General features: G+C 51.3%; 1 protein-coding gene across 3 annotated transcripts in view; it reads left to right on the top strand.

Annotated features, from left to right (window-relative positions):
• The window catches only part of SGSM1 (small G protein signaling modulator 1), a 73,024-nt gene that overhangs the window by 28,984 nt on the left and 30,341 nt on the right, over positions 1–13,699 (top strand). For 2 of the 3 annotated variants that reach the window (XM_006055584.4, XM_006055583.4), the window contains exons 5-12: positions 2,137–2,289; positions 5,534–5,601; positions 5,880–6,025; positions 6,158–6,289; positions 7,953–8,077; positions 10,122–10,189; positions 11,242–11,405; positions 11,585–11,717. In XM_006055584.4, coding sequence (XP_006055646.3) covers positions 2,137–2,289; positions 5,534–5,601; positions 5,880–6,025; positions 6,158–6,289; positions 7,953–8,077; positions 10,122–10,189; positions 11,242–11,405; positions 11,585–11,717 — 989 coding nt within the window. Of the gene's footprint in view, positions 1–2; positions 1,865–2,136; positions 2,290–5,533; positions 5,602–5,879; positions 6,026–6,157; positions 6,290–7,952; positions 8,078–10,121; positions 10,190–11,241; positions 11,406–11,584; positions 11,718–13,699 lie in introns of those variants that run through there. The other variant, XM_006055585.4, reaches the window with a different exon arrangement.

Below are 13,699 nucleotides of genomic sequence, written 5' to 3'. Positions count from 1 at the left end.
ACGGGGTGTGGGCTGGGGCGCCCCCAGCGGACAGCCTGTGCTCCTCCCTGGGCTCTGCAAGAGCCTGTGCCTCCCAGCACCCTCTCCACTCTCCATTCTGCTCCTCAAAGCTGCCAGGGCCTTTCACACCCCGGGGCCTTTGCACACGCTGTACCCTCCTCCCAGTTCACACCCCTCATCTTCCGTGGTGGCTCCCTTGTCATCCCCAAGGATGGTAATGTCCTCTAACTAGTAGTAAATTCTAACCCTTGCCCCATTTCTCTTTTGTATCAGTCTGTTTATTATCTTCCCAATTGTTATCACCACCTAAAATTTTTCATTCATTCATTTACTGTTAACCTGATTGTTATCAGTCCCCCCCACTGGCCTCTGAACTCCATGAGGATAGGCAGCTGCATATGTGCTGCTCCCCATTAGGTCACCAGTGTCTGGGAGAGCACCCAGCACCCGGGAAATGCCCAGGAAATGATTGTTGAATGAGTAAGTGCCTACTGAGCCAGGCCTGTGCCAAATGCAGGCAGATCGAAGTTTAATATAACCACGTGGTCTCCATCTGCATGGATCTGAGGCTCACGGTGAAGCAGCCACTTATAGGGGCATTGTCTTAGTGGCTCATGGCCTGAAAATGTGTAAATGAGTGCCTCCCACCAGAACCACCCCGAGTCCCAACTGCACAACCAAGCCCCCACCTGGAGCCTGGTCAGGGGTGGCAAATAGGTTTCATCCCCAGTTGGTGCTGGTGGCTGTGAGGTGGTTTCCTGCCAGAGCTCGTTGCTTTTACAAGAGCCCAAAGACCGGCAGAGAACTGTCTTGTGGCAAGTTCTGGAGCTGTGAGTAGGCTTCGTGGGAAAGAGTGCATGGATTGATTAGCCACATGTGTTACGGGCAAGAGAAGGGAAAGAGAGACAGGCAAGTCATGTGTCTGCCCTCGCCACCATGAGTGGCTGCTCCACTCCACTGGGAGAGAAATGGCCCTTTCCTTGCCCTTCAGACCCTGCCAGCCCAGGGCTGCTGGCCAGAACTGCACGATGGGCAGTGCTCTGGACTTGGCATTGCCAGTTCCCATTTGGAATCTGACTCTTCAGCCACCTGGTCTTTAGGTGTCTTCCAGTCCTTCTGCTAAATTCCCAGGTGTCTGCTGATAGCTTCTTAAAGGAGGTAGATTTCCATGGACCTTCCATAACATTGGGAGCAACTTTCTGATGGAGAAATGAGAGATGTCCATTCCAGGGGCCCATTCATTCATTTTTGCAATCATTCTTTTATGGGAATATTTACTGACCCCCGTACACGCCAGGCACTGTGCTGGGCCCTAGAGGTACAGGCGTGAAGCAGGGCCAAAGCTTGCCATGTGGTAGACTCTCAGTGTTTTATTTAAAAAGCAGTTGAATTGCATAATCCATGCCTTTGAGGTCCCATTGTGGAGGGGAAGACAGAGAAGTGAGCCAGAAGTTAAGCTGCCGAGATCCAGGGAACACAGAGGAGGGGCCCCTCCCCAGCTTCAGCTGGTGCACGAGGGCTTCCTGTCGGAGGGGGTGCCCTCCCTGAGACCTCAAGAGTGAGTAGAGTTCAACCAGATAATAGAGTGGGGAGGGAAGCCAGAAAGAAGCAGCAGCTCACAGAAAGTCCTCAGATGAAAGCTTGGCAGCTTCAGGGATCTGCAGAGATCTCTGGCTGGATCCTGGGGTCAGAGGCAGGGAGTGGTAAGGAGGTGGCTGGAGAGGTGGACAGGGGCAAGGTTGTGGAGCACCCTGCTTGTTGTGTTATAAAGCTTGCTTCTCCAGAGCAATGGGGGAGCCTCCAAAATGAGAGAAGAATCCAAGACTCTTCTTGGCCAGCACTGCTTTCCAGCTGAGAGAGAAAAGTAAGAGACAGAGAAATTTCAGTATGAGAATCTGGCTCACCCATCACCAGTATATGAAAGGGTCAGATTTAACCACGTCTTCAACACTCACTGGGTGTTGTTATTTTTTCAACTCTTTTCCCATTCTCCAGGAGCAGTATGGGCTCCTGCTGTTGTTCTAATTGCCATTCTTTCATTTCTTAGAAAAGTTGGACACTTTCCCATTTGCATATCTATCCTGTTGAATTTCCTCTGTTGTGAGTATCTATTCTCTTTCTTTGCTGGTCTCAAAGGCGAAATCAGATCCAGGGCCTCCAGGAGAATGTGCGAAAGCTGCCAAAACTGCCCAACCTGTCCCCACTTGCCATCAAGCACCTGTGGATCCGCACGGCCTTGTTTGAGAAGGTCCTGGACAAAATTGTTCATTACCTTGTGGAAAACAGCAGGTGAGTGGGAAGGAACACTTGGGTGCACTCTGCTTCCACCTGCTGGCCATCTTGGGAATTGCGCCCTCTCTCACAGAGCGGCTTTCTTTTTGCCCTCTTGATATACACTTGATCTGAAAGTGACTAAGGACCTCCTGGTTGTTTGACTCTAAATTAGCCAAGCTTAGAACCGTGGGAAGATTTGGGTGCTTAATAGCAATGCAGGATCTTCAGAACTGGGGTGGGGTGTAAGACTCTTACAGTCTTAAGAGGTGTTTCTTTTCCCATGAGTTAAGCCCACAGTCCATTCACTCTGTGACCCTAGGGGAGTCATTTAGCGTCTCTGTGCCTCTGGTGTCTCTTCTGGTGAATGGGACAGGATGAGAATTGCTGCCACTCTGGAGAAGAGGTGAGAAAAGGAGTTAGTGAGCACACTGCATTTTGGAAAGGCCTAGTGGTATTTTTTACATTTTCTCTCCTAGCTCAGATTGGCCAGGTATAGAGGTTTTATGGAGTTGCACAGAGTCGGACACGACTGAAGCGACTTAGCAGCAGCAGCAGCAGCAGAGGTTTTATAGTGCAAGTCCTCTTGGCATGCATTCATCTGTGGATCTGTTTACTCATCCGCTAAATAATTAATGAACATTTACGATGCCAGGCACTAACCTAGATGTTGAGGATACACTGGTCTTGCCTGTCATGTTAAGGAACTTGGATATTATGAAGAGAGCAGTGAGGAGCTACTGGCAGATCTATGATCTGAGAGTCCTCATGGCCAGCACTCCTTTCCTTTGCCCGTTTGGTAGGAAAATATGTCTGAAAGTGCAGAGCAAAGTGCTTCCCCTCACGAAGCTCGCATTTAGCAGGGAGAGTAGGCCCATAGTAATCGTGATAATCTGTGATGAGTGTGCCAGGACAGATGATGGGTGGCGATTAGTTTCCTCTGGGTAGTCAGGGAAAGTGTCCTGGAAGATGGGACAGTCAAACTTCAATTTGAAGGGCGTGTTACCCAGCAGAAGGGTGTGAGGAAAAGTGTTCCCAGCGGAGGGAACAGCAGGCACAAAGGCCGGAGGCCGGAGAGGAACTGAAAGAAATCCAGGCTCCTGAGCTCCAGTTAACCTCTTCACCTTCTAGTAATTTATAGCACCTCTCTGCCCCCTGCCTTGCTGTGGGCCCAGGGTCTATGTAGTTATTACTGCCTTTGGCATGAGCTTGAGTTTTCCTGCTGAAAAAATTGGTCATGTTTATTTAGTAGTTTATTCGAGTAGCTTATTTACTTATTAGAGTAGTTTATTAGGGCTTCCAAGGTGGCTCAGATAGTAAAGAATCTGCCTGCAATGCAGGAGACCCGAGTTCAATCCCTGGATCAGGAAGATCCCCTGGAGAAAGAAACGGCTGCCCTCTCCAGTATTCCTGCCTGGAGGATTCCATGGACAGAGAGCCTGGTGGGCCCCAGTCCTTGGGGTCACAAAGAGTCAGACATGACTGAGCAACTAAGACACAGATTAGCAATACCAACGCAGTGTTTCTTCATTAAGCACTTTGGATTTTAGATCCACACAGAATTGAAACAGTAGTACAGAGAACTCTTGCCTACCCTAAGTGTTAACTTCCTACATAACCATACTACAAGTCTCAAAACCAAGACATTGCCATTGGCATAGTATTTAACCAAACTCACTCTTTTTTTTTTTTTTTTTTTTGCTATATAATTCTATGAAAGTTTAATACATGCCTAGTTTCATAAAACCCAACACCACACTCAGGCTACAGAATACTGTACCAAAGAGCCCATCACCCCGAAGAGACTCCCTGGGGCTGCCCTCTAAGTCACATCTTGCTCCCATCTACGCCTGCGATTTTTAAGGCATTATTTCCAGGTTGTGGTCACATAACTGTGCTGATTTGGGGAACAGAAACTGAGCGGTGGACTGGAAAGTGTGTCCAAGTATTAGCTTCAGATCTGACACCGAAATGTATAAACTTGAGGTTGAGCATGTCCAGGGCATGTTGTTCTGCCCCAGCCAGCATTCTGGATGACTGAAGATTTCTCTGGGGTGATATTACGATCATGTCACGTTTAGTGAGAACCTCTTCCGATGTCAGAACATAGTACATGTAGCTGGACATTTATTCCTCCCAGCAGCCCTGGGTGAGTGAGTTCTGTCTTTCTTCCTGTTTTATAGCTAAGGACACTGAAGCTCAGAGAGGGTAGTCACCTGTCCAGGGACACACAGGGAGGGAGGAGCCAGGCTGGGCTCCCAGTTAGTACGTCCAACTCTAGATTCTGGGCTCTTCACCCGCTGCTGTTGAACGGGAAGAAGAGCTGAACTGGCTGGAGGTAGCCTACATCCACCTACTGTGTGGCCTCGGGCAAGTCACTTCCCCTGTCTGGGCCTGAGATCCCTCAGGAGTCAGGACAAGGTCCTTTCCATTCTGGAGTTCTGTTTCTAGACTGTATGAATTTGCAAAGAATTCGAGGCCAGTACGCGACAATTCGGGCTTCCCTGGTGACTCAGACGGTAAAGAATCCACCTGCAATACAGGAGACCCTGGTTCAAAAAGATCCCCTGGAGAAGGGAATGACTCCCCACTCCAGTATTCTTGCCTGGAGAATCCTATGTGGGGTCTCAAAGAGTCGGACACGACTGAGCGACTGAGCACACACAACTCAAACGAACAAAAACAGAAACCATTCAGCTCAAACACTATTGATGGCATCGCGTGTTATTTTGGAGAGTCAGAGGCCAGAAGGCATTTCTGATCATGTCAGGCCAGCATCATCTGCATCGGTTACCCAGACGGGAAGGCCTGTTAGTACAGCTTTTGGGGACACACCACAGCTAAAATATTTTATTGCCTCGATAACATTAGAAGGGCAGACGTCATCTGACCCTCTAAGTGCCTTCCTGTCTGAGATGGAAGATGCAAGAGAAGCAGATAGAATCAGCCAGGCCTCAACAGCCTTCTAATGATTGTTCCTGTTATTATCATTAAGGCTTTTCCACAGCCTTTGTATTAGGCAGTTACAGCCAAGTGCCGTGCTAAGTGCCTGACATCTGTTGTCCCTCTCAAACGTCCTTAGGCAGCCCATAATATTATCATTATGCCCATTTTGCAGATGGGGCAGTTGAGGCTCACAGCAGTAACTGGGTGACCAGAGGGACATTGAACCCAGTCTGTTGGCTCTCAACCATCAGTCTGTAGTCAACTGTGTGCCTTCTGGTCACCATCCAACCCTGCATGTCCTTTCCTCTCTTGCTAGTAAGTATTATGAGAAAGAAGCTCTCCTGATGGACCCAGTGGACGGCCCCATCCTTGCATCTTTGCTGGGTAAGTGGCCCAGCCAGTGCCCTGAGCCTCATCTGGATCTCGGTCTCGGCTCGAGGGGTCACCTCCGAAGGGCCTGTCTCGCCCCCCTCCAGCCTCCCACCTTCAAAACTGGTCCCTGCCTCTCGATTTCAGGCTCCTGCGCTGGTCCCTCTTTGGCAGGAGCCTGGGGTACCCTAGCTGCTGGAGGGGAGGAGTAGGGAAATAAGTGGTCCTTCTGGTGGGAGACGGGAAGGAGGACTCTCTGGGGCGATGGGCTCCCAGCCCCATCTGCTCCGCAGTGGGGCCCTGCGCCCTGGAGTACACCAAGATGAAGACTTCTGACCACTTCTGGACGGACCCCTCGGCTGATGAGCTCGTCCAGAGGCACCGCATCCACAGCTCACACCTGAGGCAGGACTCGCCCACCAAGCGTCCCGCCCTCTGCGTGAGTGGGGAGGACAGTGGGGCCCCGCGGGGGAGTCCAGCTGAGTTCTGGACTCGGCATGGAGGTGGGGAGTGGACTGGGGCCTTGACAGTCACTTCAGGCCTCACCCGCCACCTCCCCGCACGTTGCCAGATCCAGAAAAGGCATTCGAGTGGCAGCATGGACGACCGGCCCTCCCTCTCTGCCCGTGACTATGTGGAGTCCCTGCATCAGAACTCCCGCACCACCCTGCTCTACGGCAAGAACAATGTTCTGGTCCAGCCGGTGAGAGTCCCCATCTTGGCCCAGGGCTTCCACTGCAGGTCTGGCTCCAGGTTACAGAGGAGGGGGGTCCCTGTGGCCCCAGGTTGCTCATCCATCTATCCATCCATCCATTCACTGATCCGCCTGTTCATGCATCTGCCAATATCTCCATCTCTCCATCTGTTCACCCACAGGCTGGTATGTCCTTCTATTCAATCATCCATCCATTCATCTGTCAGTATCCCACCCAGCCAGCCAGTCAACTCTCTTCCAGCTTCTGTATTCACCCATCCCTCTGTTTGTGCATGCGTTCACCATTTTTTATCCATCTGCCTGTATTTATATCCACCCAGCCACCTAATTCATCCATCCATCTATCCGTCATTACATCCATCCATACATCCATCCATCCTTCTATCCGTCATCAACTCCACCCATTAGTCATCCATCCACCCATCTTTAACCTCCATCTGTCCATTTGTCCATTTGTTTTCCAGTCCATCTATCCACTGCCTGTCCACCCTGCTGTCTTATCTATCATTCTCCCTTGTCATCACTCACTCACTCAGTTCCCTCATCTGTGCTGAACCTGCTCTACACGGGGTGCTTAGGATATCAAGGGGAACGTCTTCACAGCCAATGCTTATGGAGTGCAGATACTGGTGTGTATGTAGGAAGGAAGCAGCCTTCCTGTGTACACAGTCACTTTTCCAATCAGATCACAGATCTATCGTCTTTTCGAAGACATTTTAAAAAACCCCCATACTCTGCATGTGGAGTAAAAACCACTACACAGAACCTCATTGAGGGGTCAACGGTATAAAGTCTGTAACTGAGTCTGCACGAGACTGGGCAAGAATGACTATGTCACAGTAAGATAACTGCTGATTATGAGACGCATCCCCACTTCGGGTGCATTAAAATGTGAAAAAACAATTGTGTGCCTTAGATTCGATGAAATACAGCAAGGGTGCTACCTCCCAGGGTTGCAGTGTGGTTGAGATGATACTGGTGGAGCAGAGCCAGGCTCGGTACACCCTGAGTGCCCAGTAAATGTTGGTTGTCTGTCTCCACATGTTTTTGGGGGTGGGTCTGAAAGGAGGAAGGCTGCCTCTTACATGTGAGTCTTGGAGCCCCCTCCACCACACCCCACTTGGGATAAAGTGGAGCAAGTGAGAAGCTCAGCAGATGAATTGGGAAGGCGGAGGATGGAGCTGCTGGGCGGGGAGCATGGAGGGGGTATCTGGGGAGGGGCCTCTGGGTAACATCTGTAGGAGGGGACATGGAGCTCAGCTGTGCTCTCTTTCTCCCTTAAGACTGGCCACAGTGATGGCAGATAAATGCCTTCTGTTTTGAAAAAGGTATTGTTGAAAGGGCAGAGCCCCATTCCTTCTTCTAAAGACCACCCCCCGACCCCACCTCTGCATTAGAGCCCTGGGTACAGTGGGCGGCTCTCACAGCTGGACCCTGTAGAACCAAACCCATCCTGGTGGTTGTTTGCAGAGGGCTTTGTTTCGCACAGCCACCTGGAGGGAGGGTCAGGGTCTTCCCAGTGGGCATGGCCTTGCAGGGAATGAGCCAACCTCTTGGTTCTGGTTGTGTGCCCGCGAGTCCCATAGGCCAGGGCTTGAGTCCACTGTGACTCTGGCACCACGACCAGGCCTGAGTCCTCCTTTCTCTGCAGAGAGACGACATGGAGGCTGTGCCGGGGTACCTGTCCCTGCACCAGACGGCCGACGTCATGACCTTGAAGTGGACGCCCAACCAGCTGATGAACGGGTCTGTGGGGGACCTGGACTATGAGAAGAGGTAAGTCCCTCCCTTCCCCTTAGCACAGGGACGATTGCGCCCTGTCCCTTGTGGCCCGCCCCGGCCCTGATCTGTCTGGTTGTTATGGCCATGTGGCCCAGCCTCCCTGCAGCTGTGGCCTCATGGCTAATTCATGGGATCTGAGAACCAACTGGAAGAGTCTTAGGGGGTGGGAATTAGGCAGTGCCTTGAGCAAACACCACTGGGAGAGAGAAATACTAACAAAGATCTCGTAAGCCCAGAAATGGCAATACTCCCCGGTCTCCAGCCCCATTACCCATCACCCAATGCAAAAGGAAGCTGGAGGTGTTGGTGTGAGCATCTCGTCCAGGGCTCCTGGATGCCCTGTGAGTTATAAGACCCAACAAAGGCCCTGGAGTCATGCTCCTAACAGACCTGGTGGCTGGGGATTCTATTATTATTGGACATGTTCTTGACTTCCTCAGAACTTTTGCTTATGGGGAATTTCTAACATAAAGGGCTTCCCTGATGGCTCAGTTGGTAAAGAATCCATCTGCAATGTGGGACACCTGCGTTCGATCCCTGGGTTAGGAAGATCCCCTGGTGAAGGGAAACGCTACCCACTCCAGTATTCTGACCTGGAGAATTCCATGGACTGTATAGTCCATGGGGTCGCAAAGAGTCAGACACAACCGAGCAACTTTTCACTTTTTCACTTTCTAACATGAAAGTAGAAAGAACTCAAGTACCCATCACACAGCCCTAAACCTCCCCCTCACCCTCCTCTGCCCTGCCTATTGCCCTGCAGTAGCAAACAGATGTCATAGGATTATAGGATTTTATCTAGAAGTTTTATACATACTTGTAAATATAAATGTAAATATATGTATGTGTATATACATGTATGTGTTTATATACATGTGTATGTGCGCATGTGTGTGTGTGTATATATATATACGTATAGAATAAGTACTCTCTTCAAGGGCCATGAACAGCACTGTTACTGTGTTCTGTGTGATGTTAAATCTCAGTGTGATTACCGCCAGGCTTTGGTGTGATTAATATCATTCTCTAAGCTGATCACTTCCTGAGCAGAGGTTCCCATCTGTCCTCAGAGAGGGTCATTGGGAGGTACAGTCAGTCCTCAGCTGGGCCAGATAATTCAGCTCCAGCCAGACACCTGAGTTTCTTATGGAGAAATCCTCTGGGAGCCAGGAAACACTCTTGCCCTTGAACCTTATCTCAGCTTATTCATCTGAAACCTCAATATCAGACCTTCTATGACCTCCCCGCTGAGTTCAGATTGCACGGAGCCCTGAATCTCCTTCTTAGCATTTACAAAATCTTAATAAATCTGTCCCTACTTGTGTTCGGACTGTCTCACCCTTTAGATCTCAGTTCTATGAAGGCAAGGAATCTGTCTTCCTCACATCTTCTCCCCCAGCGTCTGCTGGTGACATAAAACCAAACTCAAGCTGCCTGAAGCATTGGCTCGCATGAACCGAAAAAAAATGCAGGGGTGGGTGGTGGCTTCAGGCGTGGCTGGATCCAGGGGCTCAAATGAGGACCTGACCTCTTTCCATCTCTTGGCTCTCCTTCCCTGACTGTTGACTCCGTTCACAGGCAGGCTCTTCTTGCATAGTGCCCTCTACATCTGCAGACTTCTGTCAGCCTTACCGCTACGCTTCTAGCACAAAGAAGCCCTTCTTCCCCAGAGAGTTCTCACGTAGATCTAATAATTGCGTCTCACTGGTTCTGCTTGGGTCAAGGTCCGGAACAGTGTCATATGATCATCAGCCAAGCCAGGGTCAGGTGCCCATTCCTGGAGTCCTGAAGGGGGAGGGTAGGCGAGGTCAGCCTCAGCCACATAGACTGAGGTTAAAGAAATGTGTGTGTAGGGGGAAAGTTGGAAAACTGGGATACTGGAGCCAGAAGAAGGGGAGATAGAGTCTGGGAAGTCTGGGGACATGGATGTTGGGGGTTAGGTGGTCCTGGTGAGGAGGGTGGAGGAGCCTGTGGGTGGGGCTTCCCCATGACGCATGGGACGGGCATCCTGCAAGCCTGACCCTCCCGCCCCTTCCAGTGTCTACTGGGACTACGCCATGACCATCCGCCTGGAGGAGATTGTCTACCTGCATTGCCATCAGCAAGGTAGGGACCGCGGGTAAACATGGGGCTTCTTCCCCGCCCCCTTATTATCCGTGCAGCCTCAGACGAGTGACCTCACCTCTCTGAGCCTCAGTTTCCACATCTGTAAAATGGGGATAGTAACAGTGTCTGCTCATGGGGTTGTTGTGAGGATCAAGTGACGTTTGTTAAGGGCTCAGCGTCAAAGCCATATGTCAGGCGCGGTTCTCACTATTCACGTTTAATTGTTGCTACAACCCAGTGCTAGAGGCACCGTCGTTCCCATCTTAGAGCCGAGGAAGCAGCATGGCACACAGACAGCCTTTCTAAGCTCCCCAGTCTGGTCCCACATCCAGGCCTTTGTCCCTCCGAGTTCAGTGTTCTGAAAATCAAAGATTTATAACTGGAGTTTATAGCTCAAAGAAGGTATGTACTGAATAAGCAAAAGGCCATCCTGCTTTAGAAAGCAAGGAATCTGCACCTCACCAAGGCATAAAAGATAGTAGTTTAAGCCTATTTAATGAAACACACCTGGGTTCAAATCCAGGCTCTGCTATCACCAGCTGTGTGACCTTGGGCAAGTGACATAACCTCTCTGAGCCTCAGTTTTATCATTTGCAAAACAGGCAATAATAGATATGCCTCACAGAGCTGTTTTGAGTATTACGATAAGACAGTGCCGTTAATACTCTGTGTGTGTATATAGTACGTGCTTAAGGCATGTAATGCATGCCCTGCAGAGGGATCTGTCTGACAGCCTCCATACAGAAATAGGTCAGGTCAACCTGTTGGGGGTGTTTGAGGAGGGGCATCATCTTCCTTTGTTGGGTGGCTGCAGGGAGGCTGCCCACCTTCCTCTTGGCCTTGTCCGGTCATTCTCCAGTCAATGGCCATGGCGGGTAGGATGAGGGAGACTCAAAGGAGGTGAAAACTGCCCCGACCTTCTGCCCAGGCCTTTCCCAGAGCCTCGGAGCGGGACCCCTGGGTCTGGCTGGGAATGTCTGGGGAGGAGGGGGCATCCCCACGCCTCATCGTGACTTCCTGCCGGGTCTCCTCTGGCCGGGTCGCGGCGGCAGTGGACAGCGGCGGGACGGTGGTGTTGGTCAGCCAGGACGGGATCCAGAGGCCGCCCTTCCGCTTCCCCAAGGGAGGGCACCTCCTGCAGCTCCTCTCCTGCCTGGAGAACGGGCTGCTCCCTCACGGACAGCTGGACCCACCGCTCTGGTCTCAGCGGGGGAAGGTGAGTGATCGTGGGGGCCCAGGGAGGCAGGGCTGGGGGTCAGCCGTGGGGGGCCCTTCTTGCCTTTGGGCCCTTGTGTGGCTGCGTGGGCTCATGCACGCCCCACAGGGACCCTCAGGCTGTGCAGGTTGCGGGACAGGTGTGTCCCAGGGGCCAGGCTTTGGGGTGTGTTCTTTCAGGGCAAAGTATTCCCCAAACTGCGCAAGCGAAGCCCCCAGGGTTCATCCGAGTCCACGTCTTCAGACAAGGAAGATGACGAGGCCACAGATTACGTGTTCAGGATCATCTACCCTGGCATGCAGTCCGAACTTGGTAAGCTGCCCTGGCCCTCGGCCCGGGGAATCAATCTGTTTAGCTGGTCCTGAAATTGACTTCAGCTACGTGGGACCAGAGGACAAGAGATGTGAATTCTGGGGTTAGTAGGGGAACTTGGAATCAGGAAATTCGGGTATCTACAGCCTTGATTTTCCCCCAAATGAATAACCACTCTCTGCTTGGCTAACTTAGGTGTCCCTGGGTGTGAGGTGCCATGGGGTAGCAGCTGTGACATGGACTCTGGAATCCTGGGTGAACTTGGGCAAATCCCTTCACCCCTCTGTGCCTTGGTTTCCTCATCTGTAAAATGGGGATGTTCATAGCACCTATTTCACAGGACCTTCACGAGGATCAAATGAGATAAAGTACTTGGCACAGAAAGAACACTCAAATGCTATCATGTGGTTGTCACTGTTATTTTTTGTTACTTCAACAGATTGTTGTAAAGATTCAGTGAGATAATAAGCTGGTCATTGTAGAGCCCATAGAATGAGGCCTCAAGTAGTTGTCAAGACAGCAGAGTGGGTGATTCCCCAGCAGTCCAGTGGTTAGGACTCTGCATTTTCACTGCCGAGGGAGCGGGCTCCATCCCTGGTTGGGGAACTAAGATCCAGCAAGTCATGCAGCGCGGCTAAAAAATTAAATAAAAGACAGCAGAGGGGAAGGGCAACCCTAGACACTGGCACACGAGGCTATAACGTATGTCCTGCCGTTTGCATGGTGCCTGCTGGGAAGTAGATGCTTAGTGAATGGAAACTGAGCTTACTACAAAGATCGTCAATTCCAGAGGGCTGTGGTGGTGATTAAATGAATTAATATTTGAAAAATTCTCAGAAGGAAGCCTGGCATTTGTTAGGCACTGTATGCATGTCTGTTAAACAAGTGAGTAATGAGTTATAGCTTGTTTCTGTAAACCTCATTTTATCTAACCCTCTGTGGCCCTGTTGTTCCCATTCGATGGATAATGGCTCTGAGAGTCCCTTTGTCTAAGTGACCACAGCTGGCAGTGAGGACGTTTTTAAAGCAGACGTCCTCCCTGGTGGGGTTGGACTCCTTGTGCCAGGCCTCCTAACGCCCGCGCTCACACCCAGTCCTGTCAGAGCTGGCGTGTGGGGCAGGCTTGGTGGTAAGGCCTTGGCTTAGCCTGTGTTTTCACCTGTGTTCCTTTATGGCCCGTTAGGAGCAAAGCCTCACATTCCTGTGTCATTAAGAGCCATAGAGTGCCCTGACGTGCATCCCTACATCTGTTCCCACCCAGGACTGAGGTCTGGAGCTGCCCCAGCCTCTCTGTGGTACCACGTCCCCCCAGAGAGCTGATTCATCCGAGGGGCTGGATGCCCTGGGGCTGCCTTCCCTGGCAGCTCGCTCTACGGGGACCCACCCAACAAATGATTTGTAGGCTCTTGCTGGGAGCCAGGCTGGGTGCTCGACGTCTTTCCTCTTTGGGGAATATCCACGGTAGCCTGTCGTGGCCCCGCGTGTGCCAGGGGAGCAGATGCTGGCTGCGCCCACTCACACCCTCTGTGTGTGCAGCTCCACTGCCGTCTGCCGGCTAAGTGTCTCCTTGACTAACGGTTTCTCCAGCCACCAGGGTTCCTTCTGCCCGTGGGTGGGGTGGACTACAATCAGTGCCTCCCTGGAGCAGTCAGCGACTGGAAGGAGCTGTGTATAAACACCCCAGCTCCCTCACCCCTCGAGTGAGAACATTCTGAAACGTGTGTTCTGCACGTGTCCGAGAGACCCCTCACGAGATCAAGTGCCAGTTGTCCATAACAGCAATGTACATGGTGACTAACTCGCTACTCTGCTCGCCCTTCTCCTGCTGGGTCCTTTATCTCTCCCTACCTGTGCTTTTTGGAAACATCTCCCAACTTGCACCTAAATCCTTGTCTTCCTTGTCACCAAGTCAGTGTGTTTAAAACAGGGTTTCTCAATCTTAGCACTACTGATATTTCGGATGGAATAATTCTTTGCAGTGG

The sequence above is a fragment of the Bubalus bubalis genome, chromosome 17 (genome assembly GCF_019923935.1).
Source record: "Bubalus bubalis isolate 160015118507 breed Murrah chromosome 17, NDDB_SH_1, whole genome shotgun sequence".
Taxonomy (NCBI): Eukaryota; Metazoa; Chordata; class Mammalia; order Artiodactyla; family Bovidae; genus Bubalus; species Bubalus bubalis.
Note: the sequence above shows the minus strand (reverse complement) of the source record. Positions and strands in the feature narration are given on the sequence as shown.